Source organism: Dermacentor silvarum, chromosome 2 (genome assembly GCF_013339745.2).
Source record: "Dermacentor silvarum isolate Dsil-2018 chromosome 2, BIME_Dsil_1.4, whole genome shotgun sequence".
Lineage (NCBI taxonomy): Eukaryota > Metazoa > Arthropoda > Arachnida > Ixodida > Ixodidae > Dermacentor > Dermacentor silvarum.
Window position 1 is genome coordinate 230,569,327 of NC_051155.1, and position 20,426 is coordinate 230,589,752.

The 20,426-nt window shown below is 45.0% G+C and overlaps 1 protein-coding gene across 1 annotated transcript in view; it reads left to right on the forward strand.

The window, feature by feature from the left end:
• LOC119442838 (integrator complex subunit 3-like) overlaps positions 1-20,426 on the forward strand; it is a 48,501-nt gene that overhangs the window by 19,093 nt on the left and 8,982 nt on the right. Inside the window, exons 15-26 of the mRNA XM_037707877.1 lie at positions 2,303-2,438; positions 3,787-3,844; positions 7,477-7,580; positions 7,707-7,751; positions 7,830-8,049; positions 9,792-9,851; positions 10,056-10,124; positions 10,840-10,915; positions 11,970-12,083; positions 12,972-13,020; positions 14,551-14,715; positions 17,729-17,820. Coding sequence (XP_037563805.1) covers positions 2,303-2,438; positions 3,787-3,844; positions 7,477-7,580; positions 7,707-7,751; positions 7,830-8,049; positions 9,792-9,851; positions 10,056-10,124; positions 10,840-10,915; positions 11,970-12,083; positions 12,972-13,020; positions 14,551-14,715; positions 17,729-17,820 — 1,188 coding nt within the window. The remainder of the gene's footprint in view (positions 1-2,302; positions 2,439-3,786; positions 3,845-7,476; positions 7,581-7,706; positions 7,752-7,829; positions 8,050-9,791; positions 9,852-10,055; positions 10,125-10,839; positions 10,916-11,969; positions 12,084-12,971; positions 13,021-14,550; positions 14,716-17,728; positions 17,821-20,426) is intronic.

The window sequence follows — 20,426 nt, forward strand, 5'->3', positions numbered from 1 at the left end:
TAGGCTGCCAACGACACTATGCCCGCCCACTGTAAAACAGATAGGTGAAGATGCTTATCGCAATAGGTTTGGCAGCGATAGCTGTGAATGCGACTTGCAATGACTTGGGAGGACATTTGCTGGTACCGGAACAAGAAACTGAGTGCACACCGGCGTTTTTCATCGCATGGGCGGGCGACTATTGCGGTGAAGCTCCCGTTGCGGGCGGCTATATAGTACTGTTCTCGATATTGCGTGTCTTGCGCATTTTCTTGTTTACACAGGATCTAGTGGCCGAAAACCGTCTCATACAATCGCAGTTTGGCGATGTACTGAACGTTGCTGCCAAAAAATCGCGTTTCCTTGGATCGTATAAACCAGTAAAAAATAAGCCTAACTGTATGGGTCATCGTTTTGTGCTCTCGATTGCAAATGTTGGCGCCGGGAAATCATATGTAACGGGGTCGTGTCAACGAGGTTCTCCTGTAAAGCATTTTCTTTATTTCCTGCTGTACTGTTTGTGGCAACGACAAATATATATATTGCTTAGTGAAGAGCTAAAAGGAGGTTTACACACATAAAGTATGAAGTTAAATCGGTTGAAAACACTTCAGAAGAGCTTTAAGCTTGAAAATATGCCATAAAGAAAGAAGCAATATAAGGTCACTTTTCGTCAGAATAATAAAACATTCAAGGGAGTAAAGGGGGTCCTGAAAACAGAGAGGAGATATGCGGGTACTTGGAGGGCTTGAAACTGATGTAACAAGCAACCAACCGATTTTCGGCCCACCAAACCATACAGCTGAAAGATTAGAAACTCTGGGCTATGAGTTGGCCAATTTCACCATTACAATTAATTACTCAATTGATGTTGGCATAGTCCAACTGGCTGATGGGCACTGTTCTTGCATTCTAGTTATATTTCCTTGCTGCCCTGTATACGGCGGTATGAACATTTTGTTTTTATCAGCTAGAAAATAAATAAAAAGAGCACAGGCAAGCGGCGGAAGAGAGCACAGCAAAAAAAAGAAAAAATTCAGAACCCTTCCTTTGTCGAGAAAATGGGGGTAAGCGAAGCTTGTGGCGGCAAGCTGACGCTGTCGCAGGCATTCTGCTTCGTTTTCCCTAAACTCCGGGTCGGCGGCTGTTCGCTGACGTTTGGCCACAACTCGGCGGTCCGCAGCGCTTCGCTGACGTTTCGCCTGGGCTTTGGAAGCCCTCATGCTAGAATCGGCACATCGACGATGAGCCCTTTCTCGAGCAAGTTCGGGGCGCTGTTGCTCAAATACAGCCTGCTCCTTGGGGGAACCCATCCGGTCGGAGAAACTGATCTGAGGCAAGGGAAGCCCGGCGGAGCGTGCGCCAACGCCCCTTTTCGTCTCTTTCCCTCCCCGCGACACACCAAACGAGCCTGATTGGTCACGTGCGTCCCGTGATCCAGCGCCAGCACAGCTTTCTCCGCACCTGCTCTTTCTTCCTTTTTCTTTCTTTCTTTCTTTCTTTCTTTCCTTCCTTCCTTCCTTCTTTCTTTCTTTCTAGTCCTTGGCTCATACCTGCGTATCCAATGCGGGTATGCGCCACACATGATTTTTTCCTTGACTACGCCGCCACCGAAATCTGTAACGCAACACAAGCTTTGCTTGAACCCTACTGTCGCTCACTGTTGAAGTGTGGTGCTTGCACCTCTCGTTGGGTGTGCCAAATGCATTGTGAGATACGCAAGTGAGCGCTGCTGCTGGCCTTCTGTGGTTTGGCCATTGCTGGCTTGGTGTATGTACCAAAACAGCGTATTTCCATTCATTTACAAATAGACTCCATTCTTTCAATAGCAAACAGGAAAAGACTTGTTCATAGTACAGTCAAATCTCGATAATTTGAACTTGTAGGGGCCCAAAAATTTGTTAGAAATTAATGGAGTTCTTGGCAGCATTATCGCTGCTGTGATGCTACGCCTCAAGGCAAAATTCGCCTATTAACCTGCACCCCAACATCGCTGCTAAATTTTTTTTTAATGGTTATGGAGGGTATGCACAGCAAGATATGGTACTTGCAATGGGAGCAGCAGCCAGTGCACTGCTGAGAGCACTGTTGACGGCATGCCCGAATTAACCGTCACAAACGTTATGCATTCAAATTACTGAGTTTTTTTTCCTGTTGAAGTACAAATAATTTTGACAGGACCACAGCATCAGTTTGAATAAACTAAAAGTTCAAATTAATTACATTCCGCTCTACGTCTATTTTTAGAAGTATCCTTTTCATGCCATTGTTTTTGAAAAATGTGCAAGACATTGTTCGATGACTTTGGTGGGCTTTCACGCAGGCAAGCTACGTTCTAAGGACATCAAGTTCCAGCCTATCAGGGAGCCCAGCAAAGCAGAGCAGATGGACATCTCGGAACACCTTAACCAGCTTAGTGGGGAGATTCGGAAAAAAGTACTGGACCTACAGAAAGAAAAGTGCGTTTTATGTGCATATTTATTTGCGGTTCGTGTTAAACTTTGTGCAGTCTGAGATGTAAACTTGAACTATTTGTTACATGCTAGTCTTGATCCATGAACAATGCTATTTTGAAAAGGTGTCGCACATTGTGAGGCTGTTGTGTAGCTGCATTGATTTATTGCAATATTTTAAGCACCAGAGGCATTTACATTACTACTTTGATGCTTGTCAAGCGTACTGTAAAACCTTGTTAATTCGGATGTCAAGGGAGTAAGAAAAAATGTCAGAATTATTCGAATGTTGAGTTATCGAGGGTATCAGAAAAACAATAAACAAATGCTTACTACGTCAATACGCTTTTATTTGCTGAATGAATGAGCAAATCTTGTTTCTATATTGCACAAATGCAGTGTGGAAGCTGCAATTCTCATCATCTTGTGACTGACTTGCTGTCACAGCGCGGCCACAGCGCACGCCTTCATCTGAGATACGCTTTTCAGTATCACACGCACATCCCAATTATTTTTTCACCAGTGAGCTGTTCGCCAACTGTTTCCTCAACAGCTTTGCACTGAGTCAAAACGAAACAACTGTTTGCTGCAACTGCTGCGTACGAATCTGCGGCCGGTATCGACAGGATCAGGGACAGCGACCTTGCCGTTCTAAAGGCACGCGGCCAGCGCACGCACGGATTCAAAACAAAACTACTGCTTGCAGCAACCGCTGCGGACGAAAATGCGGTCACTATCGACGTGATCATGGATGGCAACTAGGCAGTTATGAAGGCACGTGACCGACGCACGTACCAAGTCAAAACAAAACTACCATTTGCCGCAACCACTGTGGACAAAACCACGCTCACTGTCGAAGCGATTATGGTTGGCGATTATGTATCAGCGCCATCCTTGGCTTGCCTCCAGTCTGAATTAACCGGTGTGTGTGCAATTTTGTGCCAAATTAACGAAGGTTTGCTGTCATAGGGCTATGTACATTTTTGAAGTAAGGGAGCGGGGACGCTGAATTATCCGAATTAGCGAGGTTTTACTGTATTTAAAACTGCATATCAAACAGTAAAGTTATGGTGCTTTCTGTTCATGAATCCTTATTGACAAGGTGCTACTTACCAAGACTTCTATGAAACTAGAATAACCGTTGCTGTTAAATGAAGAAACCTTGACTAAATATTTCCAAATTAATGAAGTTTTTCATGGCAAGTACAACTTTGTTAAATGAAGGTTGTTTTATAAAAATAAGAGTAAAGTTAAATTGTAATGCATAAATAATTAGGCAGAATTTTCTGTTATGTCTTTACTGTCTGTGCCGCATTGCTGAACTAAGCTATTTTTATGGTCTGGCTTTCTGCAGGAACAGTGAAATTCAGTGTGAAATTGTTGAAGGTCTCCTGCAAGATATCCTGCGTGAGGTAAGCCATCTCTTGCTTGACACCATGATCCACATTCACAGTCATGATGCGTGATTTGTACCTTTTACACAGTATTCAGCTGTGGCAGTTGAATATGGTGCATAGGCATTTACGGACCTTTAGCATTTTCAGACCTCAACATAGCTAAATTTTACACTAGAACTTCAGTAATGTGCACACTATTTTTAACATTCTGTATCACTAAAAAATTATGAGGGCATTCTAAAACTAACAGTAACTACAGTGGAATCTCGATGATGCGAATCTCACAGAGTCCCGAAAAAAATTCGTATTAGCCGAATTTCGTATCATCAAAACACAATTAAAACTAGCTAAATTAAAGAGTCGAGAGGTGAACTCACTCAGGCACACGTACGTAAAAAGCATTTACAGTATAGACCACTTATAACGTAACCGTTTATAGTGCAGAACTGGCTACAACGCGGCCTTTTCCGACTCCCGTTTACCCTCCCATAGAACTCCATGTATACGCATACCGCTTACAGTGCAGCCGCGTGAGACGAAATTGCTGTTTCCGCGGGAAAATCTCGCCGACAAGGGCGGTAGCGAGCACGAGGTGCGCCCACCGATGGGAGAGGAGATCAACGAGGGCGATGCGGAGGAGGAGCATGAGACGTGAAGCACGAGTCCAAGGGCGATAAAGTCGTCACCGCGCGCCTTCACGGACAGCGAATGCACAGCGGCGAGCAAACGCGACTTCCGTTGCGCGAAAGCCCGTGGGGGTATGGGAGGGAGGGAGACGCTGTGCTGCGACGCCAAATGCGTATCTTGCAACCTTGACGCTGCGCCGTGCTCCCTATTGGGCAGCAGAAATAAGCGTCATTTTCTTCAATAAAATCACTACTACTATCTTGCAACCGAGCGCAAGAGGGTAACTGGCGACGCAATCTCCCCACGCGAAAGGAGCAAAGCGGGAAGGTAGCGCGAGAGGGGGGGGCTGTGCCAGCTGTCGGTGTTGTCGCGCGCACCGTATCTTGAAAGCAATCTCCACACGGCTCTGACCTTTGTATGCGCTGTGCTTACGCCGCTCAGTTTCCGTTGAAGTGATAGACCACACGAACCTTCGCTTGCTGCGGCGGCCGCGAGCGAAGAGAAAATAAAAGCACGAAAGCAACAAAAGCGCCACCGCTTCAAACTACTCGCGCCCAGTCGTGGCGGCTTCCGCGCTGTCCGGCGCCGCTGTCCGTGCCTATGCACCTAAAGAGAAAGGGAAAACGCGCGTGACTGCGCGCTGTTCTCTTTCGCGGCCGTCGGTGGGGCGGCGTTTATTCGTATCAACCGACGCGGATCGAAAATCGATTCGTAACAACCGTTCTCTAGCACGTTGCAAAGTAATGGGGCTCGGCCGGGACCTCAGAAAAATTCGTATCCGGAAATTCGTATTAGCCGTGATCGTATCATCGAGATTCCACTGTATAAACTACAGTTAAACCTCAACATAACAGAGGTCAAATCGGCAATTTGCTTCGTTATATCGAAATTTCGTTACATTGAACTTTGACTTTTTATGCATATAAGTACAGTCGCCGATAGATCTTTCTTACACAGAAGGGGCCGCAAAACCTTCAGAATTATCGTGCAATTGGAAAATGCAAATTTGAACGAGAAAAAATTCATTTTGTTCAATTTGTGAGTCGGCGATGAAAGATACAGTTTCATGCCGTATCGACGATATCTTCACATTGGCAGTAGGAAGCGAAGCCAGCCACACATTCGCATTCACTCCATCTACACGGCTGATAATGTCACCCGCAGTGTTACGACGCTATCATTAGAAGTGCCGGCAGTGGGGAGCGAACGCTCTGCCTCTTGCTTCAACGCCTTTCCGAAACTCGACATTACGCAACCTCCAGTGTTAAGCACGCAGGAAGACGGCGCACAAGATGCCATGCCATCTCGATATGCCCACTCTTTGTAAATGTGGCAGATTATCTCTAAAACAGGTGCACGGGCTACATGTGCACTCAGCCACACTGACAGATATGCGCCGTCACTGCCATGCTTGAAGAGGAGACGCGCACCAACCTGCCCCACACTTCCTCCCCTCGCGCACGTTTGATCGTGTTATCGCGAGGTCACTTGCCTTCCCCTCTTTCCCCTTGCTCGCACAGAAAGATGGCACTTATCAAGCCACCATCCTTCTCAACTCAACCTCGCATGCTTTCACTCACACCCAAAGCATACAGCAGGCAAGGCGCGAAAGCATCTTACCGCACGTGGACTTTACACGGCCACTTTGGCGGTAACTCTTGGTTGTGCGGCGCGCAATTTGAGAGGTGCGTTCACAAGCAGCTGCTTGTAATTCAACTAATTTGACCATCTGCGTCCAGGGAAGTTTCCATTTATTGTCTTTGTATTCCTTTGCAGCGGCAGTGAAATTTTGCTTTGAAAAATTGTGTATAAACACACTTTGTTTGGTGTTCTATGGACAAGAACTTATAAAAAGTTAGATACTCCGTTATATCGATGTTTAACTGTATTGAGGACTGGACGTTAATTATTGGGATGGCTCCGCGTTAAGCCAGAGATGAACCACCTCATTTGAGACCTCATCACTGTCACATCTGTAACATTTCAAAGCACCAGCAGTCCCCTGACATACTGCAATTACAGGAAGCATGACTGTGGCGCCACAGGAGGTGCTGTGATCTCAGTGATAAATTTTGTGTTATTATGGTGTCATAGGTAGTACACACAGATTCCTGTGACTGTCGGCACCATAACCACCCATCATGAGTATAAATCAGGGCAACTGAGCACTTCACTGACTACACAAAGTACAGACAAGCCATATCATTGCCTGCGAGTTTATATCAGATTACCAGGCAATAGCTTTTCAAGAAACATGCATACTTTAATGAATAATGATGCCAATGTGATCCATGATCCATCAGTGGTGGCCACATTGGGATCGCCAGGGAACCATGAATTGGCAACCAACCATTTTTCATCTCTTCTAAGCACCTGTAGCAAAAGCAGAGCACATTTATTGGCACTCCATCAGATGCTAATACTTGGAAAAGTCACAGCCAGCACGAGCTGGTCTTGGTTAAAGTGATAGCTCTCGTGTCTAACACATAAAGTTCGCGCACATAGCTTGGCCCGTCTCTCACATTGCTCTTGGTATCTCAGCCAATAACCATGGTGTTCTGTGGTCACATGTTGGTGTCAGTTGAAATCGCGAGTACGGAGGCAGCAGCCAGAGTTGGAAGAGATGACTGTCTCTTCAAAATTGCGCTGCGGTCAAGATGGTGATGCTTTTGCCAGCAGCTATTTCCAAGCCACAAGTCACAACAAATTTTCACCGACTGTGTGCCTCAAAGCATCCGTCCTCATCCTCCATTTTCTGCGACTGCTGTGTGCCATCAGGTTGCTTTTAATTTTGATAGCTTTGAAAGCAGAAAAAGAATGAAGAAGCATTTTTTTGGCACCTCTGAACAAGGATTTCGTCTTTCAAATGTGTGTTGCCAGTTAGTAAGCTTTGTGCTGTAATATGAGCAATAAAATATTGCACTAGTAGTAGTTGGAGAATTCCCAGGCAGTACTTTGAGAAGGAAAAGTATTGTTCCTACACAAGGAAATTTTTTATGCATTTCTGTTGTTTTCTGTAGGAGGATTTTGACCAGGACACTGCAACATCACTTGGCACCTGCCTCGCCCAGATATTGGACAGTGAATTTACAAGAAAGCTCTTTCCCCAAGAACTGGATGATGAGTGCGTGTTACATTCATTTGTCCTATAAAAATGCATAGTGCAGGTATTACATGAACCAGTGATGTATAACAAAATTGGTATGCCGCAAGAAGATCCCAGAAATAACTCAATTTCCATTTTGTACAGGTCCATCGAGGAGTCCTTAGGCACACCACTGTTCGTCATATTCAGGTGAGATTTCCCTTCATTTTCCAACATTGAGCTATTCATGTTACAAAGGCTTATGAGGCTGACATTTTGTGTTGCCAGGAACCTGTGCCAGACACCAGAGGAAGACCCCAGCAGGCAAGCCCAGCTGATGCTGCTCTGGGAACTAGGGCAGCACCAGCCTCGGCTTGGCTACCGGCTGCTGTACTTCCTTCGTGCCACAGGCAGTGCCACTTCAGGCACTGTGTCGGGCTACACATCATACCGGGACTACGCCCGAAGTCATAACGCCTTGTCCACCTGTCTCTTGCATGACCTCAAGGTTGGTTCTTATGCCTTTGTTGGTGCTCCTACATGTCAGCCTGTGCCAAATAAGAAGGCCAGCTACCTCAGTTTGTAGTGTGCAAGACCGATGACCTCATGTTCATGGCTTTGAGAACTGTTATCATCATTAGCCTATGCTAAGTCCACTCCGGGATGAAGGCCTCTCCCAGTCATCTTCAGTTATTTCTGCCCTATATCAACAGATTCAATTCTATGCCTAAAAATGTACTACTAATCTCATCTGTTTGTTCTAGTGTTACACCACCATGTGGAGTTTTAGATGTTAAAAAAATAAAATTCAGCTGTATTAGTCAATTACCCTGCTACAACGAAAAGTGACTAGGTATGCTAGAAAAGACCCAAGAAACAAAAGACGGGGGCGGCGCTGCCTTGAAGTTTCTGCACCACCTCAGTGTGACATCATGGATTTTAATGGTGTCTGCTCTGGCCTAGTTTATGTTTTATCAGTAAAGATGCACTAAAGGAGCCAAAGGCTGAACTTAGTAGGCGTAAAGAATTTTTACTGAGTAACAGTGCCCCAAATATGAGAAAACAGTTTTAAGTTCTTCATGTCACACTGACGTGTCTGACGTGTCAGCGCTTTGGTTTCAGTGAGAAAGTCAAGAAATGAAACCTAGACCTCCATTTTATCTTCTAGTAATCAACCTATTACAACAAAATAGCAAAAATACAGTTTTGGAGGAATACGTTGTCAGTCTAGACTGAGTTAGTCTTCCTCTTTAGTGTCTCCTTAGAGATGAATGCCCAAAAAAGTCACAGGCCTGTGCTGCACAGTCACAGCGTAAGCTGGTGGAGCGGCTCAAGAGTAGCTGAAATTTGGGCACCACGCACAACAGGGTCTTTGCGGCAGTCTGTTCGTCTGTTTGACAAGAACAATCTGAACTGTCCGCCCGGCGTCGACGGCGAGCTGCGGCTTGTAATGCTCTCTGCACAGCAGTCTGCTGAGCCTGATCAAGCCTTAGAACTGCAACTTACATGTCGGGCGCGCCGCCTTTGCAGGCACCTTAACTAGATGGCGCCACCATACTGGCGGACTGCTCGGCAGCTCGGGAGCGCGTTGATTGCGCGCCTCATCTGAATCGCATATCATCGCCTGCGGATGCTGTGTTTGCAGGCATCTTACCTAGATGGCGCCACCATACTGGCGGAGGCTCGAGTCGTCTCCCCCTGCGTGCTTGCCTTATATATGGGTATTTTCCGTGGCCCGATAGCAAGCGCTTGCGTGGCTCAGTGGTAGAGTATCGGCTCCCACGCAGCGGGCACGGGTTCGATCCCGGCGGGAATCGGGTACTTTTTTCGCGTTTCTGGCAATAGCAGTTACGCAGAGGACGCCGGCGGTGGCATCATCGCGACCCGAAACGGCTATTGGAATGAGCCCATAACAGCTTATGCTGTAAAACAATATTCTTTAACACGTCCCACTCAGCAGCAGCCATATTTTCTTAACTGCAGTGAGGCTTATGTGGGGGGAGTTAAGGGATAACAACATTCCGATTGTTTCTGACAGAAAAATACCTTTTTTTTTATTATGCCTCAAGTCGGGCATTTATTGCTGTGCGCTGGTGTTAAGCAATGTTCTGTACACATTTACGCTGCATGTTTTCTGTATGCACATCCCTGAAATATACTGCATGTCTGTAGGACTATAAGAATGCTGTTTCTTGGGCTAGAACTAGTTGCAGCGTTAATTTTTTATTGCCTTTGGTCAACTTGTTGCAGCTCTGCCAAGAGGATGATGTCCGGCTCTTTTGCTACCTGGTCCCTGAAATATACACACAGGTATGTTGGGTACCAATCCTTTGAGTTCTGTTGAAATGTTTCTGTCATATAAATATGCTTTGTGCTATCAAAATAAAAGTTTTGGTGCGCAAGATGAGGTTCTGTTAGTATTGTGAGATATACAGATTGTGTTTAAGCAGTACTGTTCGCACTAATAATTGATTATACTTTGTGTTTTAATCATGAACTTATTTTGTTTTCCAGTTCCCTAATGTTGCCATTGGTAATGCAGACATCCTCAACCTCATTGTGTCCTGCATCGACGCACTGCAGGTAAAGTGCCAAATCCTGCTGGTTGGCATCAAAAATTAGAAAGCTAAAGTTTTCAGACGTCATAGCATGCGTGCAAAGCACATAGACACCAGAAGCTTTCAGGACCTATTTATCCCTCTACCATGCGACATTACCATGTGACATTGCTGTTACTTGACTACAAGTGAAACTAAATCTAATTGCTGTAACAACATTGAAGTTAATTACCTGCAATGTTCTTGCTGTGCACAGTCCCACTAGCAATGCTGCCTAGTTAATAGACATCGTTCATGATAAAAAAAAAAATTCGCATAACTTGATCTTTGGTCTTTCTTAACGACCTGCTTCTGTGCTGGACTGGCATTCTCAGTCACAGCCACAATCTGTCTGGAGGTAATATGTAGTCAAGCAATGGTTTCACAACCTGTTACCATATTTACTTGTGTAACACCCACCCTCATTCAAGGCCTGCACTGTCAGTTCAGTTTCTAGCCTGAACATTTAAAAAAAAAGAAAAAAGAAAAATTGTCTTACCATCTCTTGCATAAAATAAATAGCCATAAACTTGACTCAAGTATGACCAGTGCCATGTAAAGATTTTGAAGAAAAAATTGGGGCCTTACACGGGTCAATGCAGTATAGCAGAATTGTATCTGTGGGAGGATGTCATCGAAGGTTGAAAAAAAGGCTTATGAAGACTGCACTTCTGAGCAGCCGACATTTCTTCTGGTTGCAGCTTCAAGACCTGGTCTGTCACATACTCCAGGGCAACATGGTGATGTTCCGAAAGGACTCGTTCATCTCCATACTGAGTAAGAAAGCTTTGTTTACATTCTCATGTCATTGTGCTATATTTCTTTCAGTGCTTATGTACTGGTAGTTTCATTCTGTCATGAGCATTTATGAGTGTCACATGGCTGTGCAGTTAAGACTGCCATAGAGGTGTGTGCACTTTCATACAACTTATAGTGGAGCCACGCAATTTATACTAGTATGTACTGGATACATTGCAGTGAGTTGAGTGAGCGAGTTGCACATGTGACATGTGGAGCTTGAAAATGTCCCTGAAACACTTTTCTAACATAGTTAGAAAACGTTGATGATCTGTCGTGTGGGCTGCTGTGAACACGTGAGCCAAATATTACTGCACTGCATGCAGCAGGGTATTTACAATCTCATGTAAAAAACAGCGAAAAATATCTTACTCTCGCTTCCGCAGTGCCGTCATGCAGCATCATCAAAAGCAGCTGGCCCACCAATGCTATTGGTTGATTTCGTGATCGTGAAAGCATTCTCAGTAATACATAATTGCTAATTTTGAGGTGAATAAATGAAAAATATATATGTCTGCAATCTCAAAAAGACAGAAAAATTATTTAATCTTTGCACTACACGTAGCTGTATCAGCTGCACGTTGCCTTCAAGATGGCAGCGGCGTGCTGCATAGCGTAGTCTACTGCGGCTGCCACGGGGTGCTGCGACAAGTCCTTTCGCCGTCGCAACACTCAACTTTTGGCCGGGTCTTTGCCCTCTGAGCTTCTTCGCTGTGTAAATTGCAGCGTGCTAGCAAAGACGAAAAGAGAGAGAAAGCCAGGTATCTGTGCGATAACTCCCCTTGTAGTTGAAGGATTGAAAAATGTTTGGGGTATGAGATTCATGAGATGACGCCCTTTAATAGTGAGGCCATTCTATGATTACTTAGAAAACTGTTTCAGGGCCCCTTTAAATAAGATGCCGTGGAGGAGAGCATGCTAGGTGTGGGTGCTCACAATTCTGACGACTTAAGTTATAAACAGTCTAAACTGTGCAACTTGGTGACTTCATTGTGCATCGTTCACGAGCATGCACTGTTTACACCCCCAACAGATGCAAGCCTCGAGTGGGAAACGTTTGAGCAGTTCTGCCTGTGGCAGTTGATAGCAGCACACAACATCCCGGTTGACTATGTCCTTCCCATCTTGCCAAAGTTGGAGTTTCAAGGTGAGCAGTGGAAAAGTTGCTTACTGGACCTGGGAAGCTTGAACAGAAAAAGAGACATAGATGCAAAGCATACACATTGGGAGCTGGACATAAAGATGTTTACTTAAGAAAAAAAAAAAGTTGAAAATGTGACAAGTTGCAGTTGAATATGTGTTTCTATTTCTCGTGCTAGTAATGTCTGCCTCTTCGAATAATTCAGCTCAAGGACAAGAATTATGCTACCAGCCACAGGCGATTTTTTAAAATTTAAATAAAACTTACAAATGATCACCCTGTATGTGCTTACGTGCATGCATATGTTTTTCTTGTTGCTCTTTCCTTTCTCTCTGTGGGTACATGTCTGCAACGTGGCAGTGAACAAAAAGTGTGCCTCTCTCCAGATGCACAGCTTGCGACTGTGTGCCACTAAAGAGTATCTGCATGTGTGTGTGCGTGCACATAGATAAGGTAGAGGGAGGGAATGCCTGTTCATGCTGAGCGCCCACGCCATCCTAGTGGCTGGCTGCAAAGTGCACCGCTTGTCAGCTCTCATCGCTCGGTGTTTCTGCACGTTTTGTGAGTGTATTTGTGCTCATTGAGTTTTCTTGATGTCTGCATCGCTGCTTACTATCTTCCCTGGCAGGGCATGCCTGATTATGGCATGTACCTTCTATTACTGTATAGGATTTGAGGTGCTACTGCTCATTTTGTTTGATCGGACCTTGTGTGCTTGTAGTTTGTATTAGTGTGTATAGTCTGTAGTAGTGTATCTTCCTTTTTCAACATGTGCACTTTGTGTGTGCATGTGTTGCAGTGCTTGTGACAGTCTTAAAATAACTGAGCATTATGCATGACATTATATAAATCAAATATTGTTTACATTTGTTCATTGGTGTTAAACATGTGCAGCCCATGCCGAGGCCTTGACAAGTATATTGCTGCTCCTGAAGCAAGAGAGGTAAATATTTTTTAATTGCACTCTGGAACGGTTTTTCTCAGAGTATGTTGATTTGCAAAATGAGCTTCCAAGTTTGTCATGAAAATCGTTTTACTGTGCCATTCTACAAGTATGGTGATTTTAACCAATTAACCCCTAAATAATTCCTGAAAAACGTACCAAATTTCTCAAGTTTTTTATGTAGTCTTAATTTTTACTTCATTGTGTGTTTTTTTCTTCTTTTTTTAAAGGCTGCTCTTAAGGTAGCTTTTCATCAACGCCGACCGTAATTCGTCTTTGGCCGTGGGAGCAGCAGAAAACAGGCCGAACGAGTGTGACCTCGTCATTGACAATATTGGTAAAATGTCCCATGACGAATACAGTTCAGGGTTGGGAGTTAAAGGATTAAAAAGGAGCTTAAAGTTAGTCATGCATTTAGACTCCTGAAAAAAACAGATATTTAATGTCAGACTACTCGATAAAAAATAGATGAGACATAATAGTTTGTGACAAGCAGTACTGCCTCACGGATAAATAAGTTTAATGTAGTGTGTTGTGTTTTTGTGTATTAGGCCAGAATAATGAGTCGTACTGTTGTCAGAATGACAGTACTGAAATAAGTGCCAGGAGAATTGAGCCAAAGAGGGAAGCATTTTATGTGTTGTCTTTGTGTGTTATGTGATGAAATATATTAAACATGCATCCTCTGCTTTGAAGTGCTGCTAAGCTACATTAAGCTACATTTGGGCATGAAAGGCATAGCAATTTCCTGTGCTGTTGGTACATGTTTTTGAAAAAAGTGTTAGGACAAAATTTGATGCTAAAAAATGCTTTTACATGTTGCCTCCTGTGTCATATGGGTGAAATCCGCATTATTTTTAACCAAGTTCGAGCTTCATAGGTCGATAACCCTTGTTGCTTTTCAGCAGATGGCAAAGCCACTTTACATTCACTCTACCATTGCAGTTGCACATAAAGCATTTTGTAGTCTCTGGTGTTGCTTTTTGGTGCTTATATACCACCCACATAAACCCTATTAGGTTCTTTGCTTTTTAGCCTAGAAGCTTTCCGATTTATTTCTGACTTCCTGTCAAAATATAAGGAAACTTGAGCGACAGCTTCTGGCGTCAGAAAGATTTGAGGAAAGAAAGCCTGTTAGCGGCTGTTTCCGAACATCTCTATTTCTCTGCTGTTGCTGCATTGCAAATAAGCAAAAGTTGTTTTGCCGTCAAAGTCTTATGCAACTTGCATATTCACTGGAATACATTTGAATCGACATGCTCTTTTGGCTGCTGGTACAACATTAACTCAGTTCTAGCATGTCCTCAATCATAATGCACACCAAAAATTTGTAAATCCTGTGCATTTGAATTGAGTCAACTTGACACCTCGGTGTGTCCAGAAAATTCTTGTCGGTTGTGTAGCTTCTGCCTTTGCTTACATTGATCCTGAAATAAATTGTCCTGCACATTTAAGTGGCGTGAAGGCATTTTCTGTGCCTCCTGCTTCTTCTGTGCCCTCTTGTACTGATTCTGTCTTGCCCTTTCAAAGGCCCTCGATGGAGCTGCTCAAACACATCCTGTGCCGAGATGTCAAGAGCAACGACCTCTTTGTCGTCTCCATACTGAAGTACTGGACCCAGGAGCACGAGGTGCAGCTCTCGGAGCTTGTGGGATCCCTCTTCGCTAAGTCAGGCTCAGCCGCCAAGCGGAAACGGTTTGTGGTTTGCCGTTAGTTTATTGTGATACCAATTAGTATCGACACTCAAGGCATGCTCATGCTGCCGTGATGCTATCCCGGTAGTGACGACACATGTGTGGCCCATGCGCCATGACTACATGCATGCTTATACTGTGTAACCCCGTTGATATGTGCCTAGCTGTTGCATTTTCTCAGCTGTATGCCACGTTTCTGCAGTCCCGAACTGAATCCCATTGGCTCTTATGTACAGTCAAACCTCGATGTAACGAATTACTTTCATTTCCCAATCTTAGTTCCATTGAAAAACGTTTCATGACATTTTCTCGATTTAACAAAGTTTTCTGCCATTTCAAGCATGTACTTGGAGGCTTTATGGCTAGTAAATCTAGCAAAGAGCTATAAAAATGTCGGCCAAGGCAAAAGCTATTTCAAGTGTCCTTCCACTTGTAAAGCTTAAGCGGCAAAAACGCCGTCAAAGCGCGTGCACCGGGACACGGTAAGTAAAAAACACCGCTGTGCCATTTATTGCGTTAGTAAACAACTTGCGGAAGCCGCGACACATGCGGCAGCTCGTAGTGCACAGAAAAACAGAGGAGCTGACGATTTGTTCAGCGCAAGGGGGATGGAGAGGGAGTTAAAGCACGGTTACGTTCAACCACAGTTTGGGGGAGGCTATGTGCCCTTTCCCCCATCGCACGTGCGTGTCCACCTCAGACATGGGCCACACGCTGTATCTTGAAGTTAATCTGCCGCAAGTGCAAAGGTCAAGCCGAGACAGTTGGTGCTTTGATGCGCATTGTGTTCCCGAGCATCTAGTGTTAGCGGTCGCGTAATCTCAACTTTCTGAGACAGAGACATGGTGTGAAGCGTTCACTCGTGTTGTGAAAGCGAGTTCGTGGCCATCGAATTAAATCGATTCAAGTTTGCGTGACTGCACGTGACACCGGTAAAATTACGAACCTTACTTTATGTAGTTGTCTCTTTTCTATCTGCAGCCTTAGGGGTGTGCGAATAGTGATTTTTGAGACCGAATCGAATATGAATTGAATAGGGCCAGAAGCTAATCGAATCGGACTTTGAATAGTTTTCAAATAGTTTTCGAATAATGAACAGCCATTATAACTATTATAAAGCAATGTTCATATCCCAGTATTCTTAAAGTTAGCACGTTTCTGTCATTACATAGTACATTATGAAGCATTGTTTATGAAAAGCACAAATGGAGTATTAGGAGCAAACACGTAGTTTTTTCACATGCACAGGACTTTTCAGAAAGGACTTCGGACTTTTCAGATGTATAGCCTGTAAAGTATGGCTACGTAAGCGAAGTAGCCTGCTCCACTACAAAAGTTCTCATGCTTTATGTCTATACTGTGCCCGCGGGGTTGAAAATTTACCGTAGTTTAATTTGCTCCAATTTTATGTTATTGAGTGTAGTTGACGTTTTGCAATATTCGAAAAGTATTCGAAAAATATTTGCATTTACGAATAAGGACTTTTTGATTCGAAGACCGAATCGAATTGGACATTATTTGATTCATTGTTCAAAGGTTTCCAATACTCACACGCCCCTACATCAGCCTCTCTAGCAAAACTGTGACTTTTTTGCACAGGGCAAATATTTGTATCTTTTTACACTTTTTGATTTTAATTGTTTTTAATTTGGGGGGGTCATTTCATGACGGATGCGGGCACTAAGCGTGGTCAGCCATGGCGTCCATGATTTATGGTACCGCGAGACGCATCACACGCAAATCTCCGGACGCCGTGAGCCACATTGATGCATTGCTCTCGGCACCATCTGTACCGCATGCACTGGTACCCATAACCGTGCTATTATGGCGCGACCTTCTTGCGATTTTTTATAAGTGCCTACTGACAAGATATTATCCATCAAGAATTAATGAAATTTGCAATTTAACAAAAGTTTTTCGCTACAAGTTCAATTTCGTTATATCGAGGTTTGACTGTATTATGTTCCCATTTAATATGTCCCCATTCTGCAATGTTCCCGCATCTTACGGTGCATTTCAACATGGTGGTCCCATAAATTTAGTGGTGCAGAGGAAAATTTGCTCACACACGATAAATGTATACATTTCAACAAGTGACCGAAGTGGCACAAGCCAGACAACATGCCAGACAAGCATATAGGGAGATATAGTGCACAGAGCAGTTGGCGAAGCACCTGAAGAAAGGTGCACCTGTTAAAATATCGGGAACCGCGCACACTGGGCCAAATCCACCGAGTGCAGGGCATTCATTTTGGGGTCGGCAAGGGTCTTATATGCAATTGCATAGTCGCCGGTTCTCTTCAGTCAGCTTCGTCACAATAAAGATGTGTCATACGGTGAAGCATATGCGAAATATTGAGGTGAAGCATATCAAGAGTAGAAAAGGGGCTACTGTCACAGGAATATCATATGCATCCATTAATTATAGCTGCTCGCACGTCCCAGTCCCCAGTCACAGTATGAACGCCGACGGAGTTGAATAACAGGTATTGGCAGCCATTCAGAGCTGTTAATGGGCATTGCTGTGGTGATTTGTGGCTTTCCTCACTGTTTTTTACTACGGTTCCCTTGAAAAACTGTATAAATCTAGTACGTATGAAATGTATCTAGCTAGTAAGCGAATGTTTACTGCAATTTATACTGTCCATCGAAATGCAAGTCTTACTTTGTGCAATACATTTGAACCTCGTAATAAAGTCTCATGGCACAAATATGCCTTCGTTACTATCTTGATATTCATTGTAAGCATATATTTGTTACACACTTATATCAGCGAGGCACATTTTAGATTTGTTTTGTTATACTCTTAATTGTTATAGTATTGAGGTTCGACTGATGCTTTGACCTTCAGTTTTTTCTCTGGTTTGCTTTGCCACTTGCATCCAATGCACATTCCAGTCTCATAACTTGTTGCTTCTCTACCGCTGTACCTATTCTCTACCTATCTAACCAAACAGCTGGGCTGACATTTTACATTTTTATCTAATTGTTCCATCTGGTCCCTTATCTTGCAGGCAACCTTTGGCTGGCAAGAACCAAGGACCAGCACCGGAACAGACGCTAGCGCACCTAGACCAACTGAGGCAGCACTGCAAACAGACATCATGTGAGCAGACAGCTTTGCTAATGAATCAGATGTCATACTGCTAGTGGTGCAGAGTTGGTCAATCATAACCAGTCCTGTAACTCTGCATTGAGCTAGGGGCATCCCCATATGCAAGTCCGTGAAACTCGGGTAACTGAGCTTGAACTGCGGGGCCTAATTGGCAGTGCTGAACTTGAACCACAACTAAAGCTTGGAGTTGCAGGAAATCCTTGGCCCACGGAAAAGCACAACCTGTGCATAGCATGCAGTGAAAGCGTTTCTAGTGTTTTTGAGAAGTACAAGTCTTACTAAGACTTCATGATTATGTTTAGCATATACTATATATTGCTACGGCATGAGCTGGGCAAGGAGAAGGGGAAGACGTTAGCTGGCGCAGCCTCTGGACGCCATCTTTACTTCACCATCAACCTCGTCCTTTCAATAAAGCCGGTTCAACTTTAACCGTAACAGTATTGTGGTGGAGGTGCTGGGTATTTCGACCAAGACAACGGAGCTGCTGCAGCAAGTGCCGCGCCGAAGCCGACGCCTCGCTCGACTGCCTCCAACACCACTTGAGATCCCAATGTCCCACAGCGGCGACCAACAGCCTTCTCTGGCTGCTCCAGTGCGAACAACTGGCACCTGGATGCATCAGATGAACCCCGCCCTTTCTCAGGAAAATTCGGCGAAGACGTGGAGGAATGGCTCACCCACTACAAGCGTGTGAGCAAGTACAACGGCTGGAACTCCACGGCTCAGCTCAACAATGTCGTTCTGTTCCTCACAGACACTGCGCTAGTGTGGTTCGAGAACCATGAAGATTCCTTCACAACGTGGGACAGCTTCGTTACTGGCCTCACAGAGTGCTTTGGCGATTCCACGACGAAAAGGAAGCGGGCGGAGCAGACATTGCTTTAGCGCACTCAAGTCCCAGGTGAGACCTGTACTACGTACATAGAGGTGATCCTGAAGCTTTGCAAAACGGTCAATCCTCGAATGTCCGAAGAGGACAAAGTGGGACATCTTCTCAAAGGCATAGCCGAGGATGTTTATACTTATTTAATCGGAAAGGAGAGTCTCGCCTTGGTCGCCGACCTCATCAAGCATCGCCGCACATTCGAGGCCTTAAAGCTGCGCCGTATCACGCCAAAGTTCGGCAGGTTAGCGAATGTCACAACAGTGGCAAGTGTTGACGATAACGACAACTGCAATTTTCAATTTGACCTTGCGGCAACTATAAGGCAAATTGTCCGCGAAGAACTTGAACGACACACCTCAGGGGCGGATGTCGAACAGATTGGTTGCACTTGCAACCAACCTCAAGAGCATGCATCTGCTGTGTCGGCATTGTCTGCCATGCCAGGCATTGCAGACTGTCGAGTCGATCAGCTGCGACAGCATCGACGTTCCTCTCCCGACGACATGACGCACGATCAGCGCACTCGTCGAGCTACCACCACGAATCGGCATTCGGCAGATCGCATTTATTATTCGCAACGTCTCGGTTTCCCGAGGTTGACCCCGAGACGCACAACGTCGGTCGCGCATCGCCTGTGTGTTACGGCTGTGGCGCATCAGGACACATTGCTCGTTTTTGTCGCCGACAGACAACATATGGCCCTCCACCAGCTTGGCCTAATTTTGAACAAGTCAGTTATGACGACCGCTGGCCGACAGACCCTGATACTGCAAACACCATAGGCGCGCCACCCCGGAATACCTTCCGTCAATATAGCAGACGGAGTGGCTCGCCAGCTTCAGACCGCAGCCTGACGCCCCCAACCAGTCGCCAACGCCGTTCACCGTCACCACGTCGACGTGCTACGTCACCACCGCCGTCGGGAAACTAGCCGGCATGGCCGATGGAGGTAAGGTCGCCGGACAGTCTGCGTCTCTGTGAAATACTCCTCTGCCTATTATGATGGTGAAGAACAAAGTGCGTGTGTTAATTGATAGTATACCTGCAACAGCATTAGTGGATACTGGTGCTACCGTTTCCGTCATGAGTGTGAATTTCAAAGAGAGGCTGGGTCGGAAAGTTATTTTCCCGTGGAATGATGGTGTGACGTTTCGTGGTGTCAGTGGAGAGTGCCTTATTCCCCTTGGTATTTGTGTTGCAAGTGTTTTATTCGGAGGGGAAGATCTTAAAACAGAATTTCTCGTGCTACCGTGCTACACTCATGATGTTATTCTCGGGATTGACTTTCTTCAGGATTGTGGTGCTTCCGTTAACTGTGGCACAGGCGAAATTACCTTGAATAGCGCGCTTCTCGCCACCCTTGCCGACACATCTTTAGCAGAGAAAAACTATTGTGTTGTTTCGAACGATTTGCTGCTACTGCCTTGGTCGCTGTCACGTGTCCCTGTCAATGTCGCTGCCACCGACCTTTCATTGTTTGACGCGCAAGTCCAGCCACTTACGTCGAGCTGCGCAAAGAAAGATGTACTTGTGCCACGCTCTCTCGTGAGAGTAGTGAATGGCGTCTCAAATTTGTGGGCTTTCAATTGTTCTTGCGTCCCTGCTGTTCTCCCGCGTGATATGAAGCTCGCTGAATTTGACGAGATTACGTACAGCTCCATTACAGTTCTAAGCGACGAGGAGCAGTCTCATACTAGCGATCCCCACC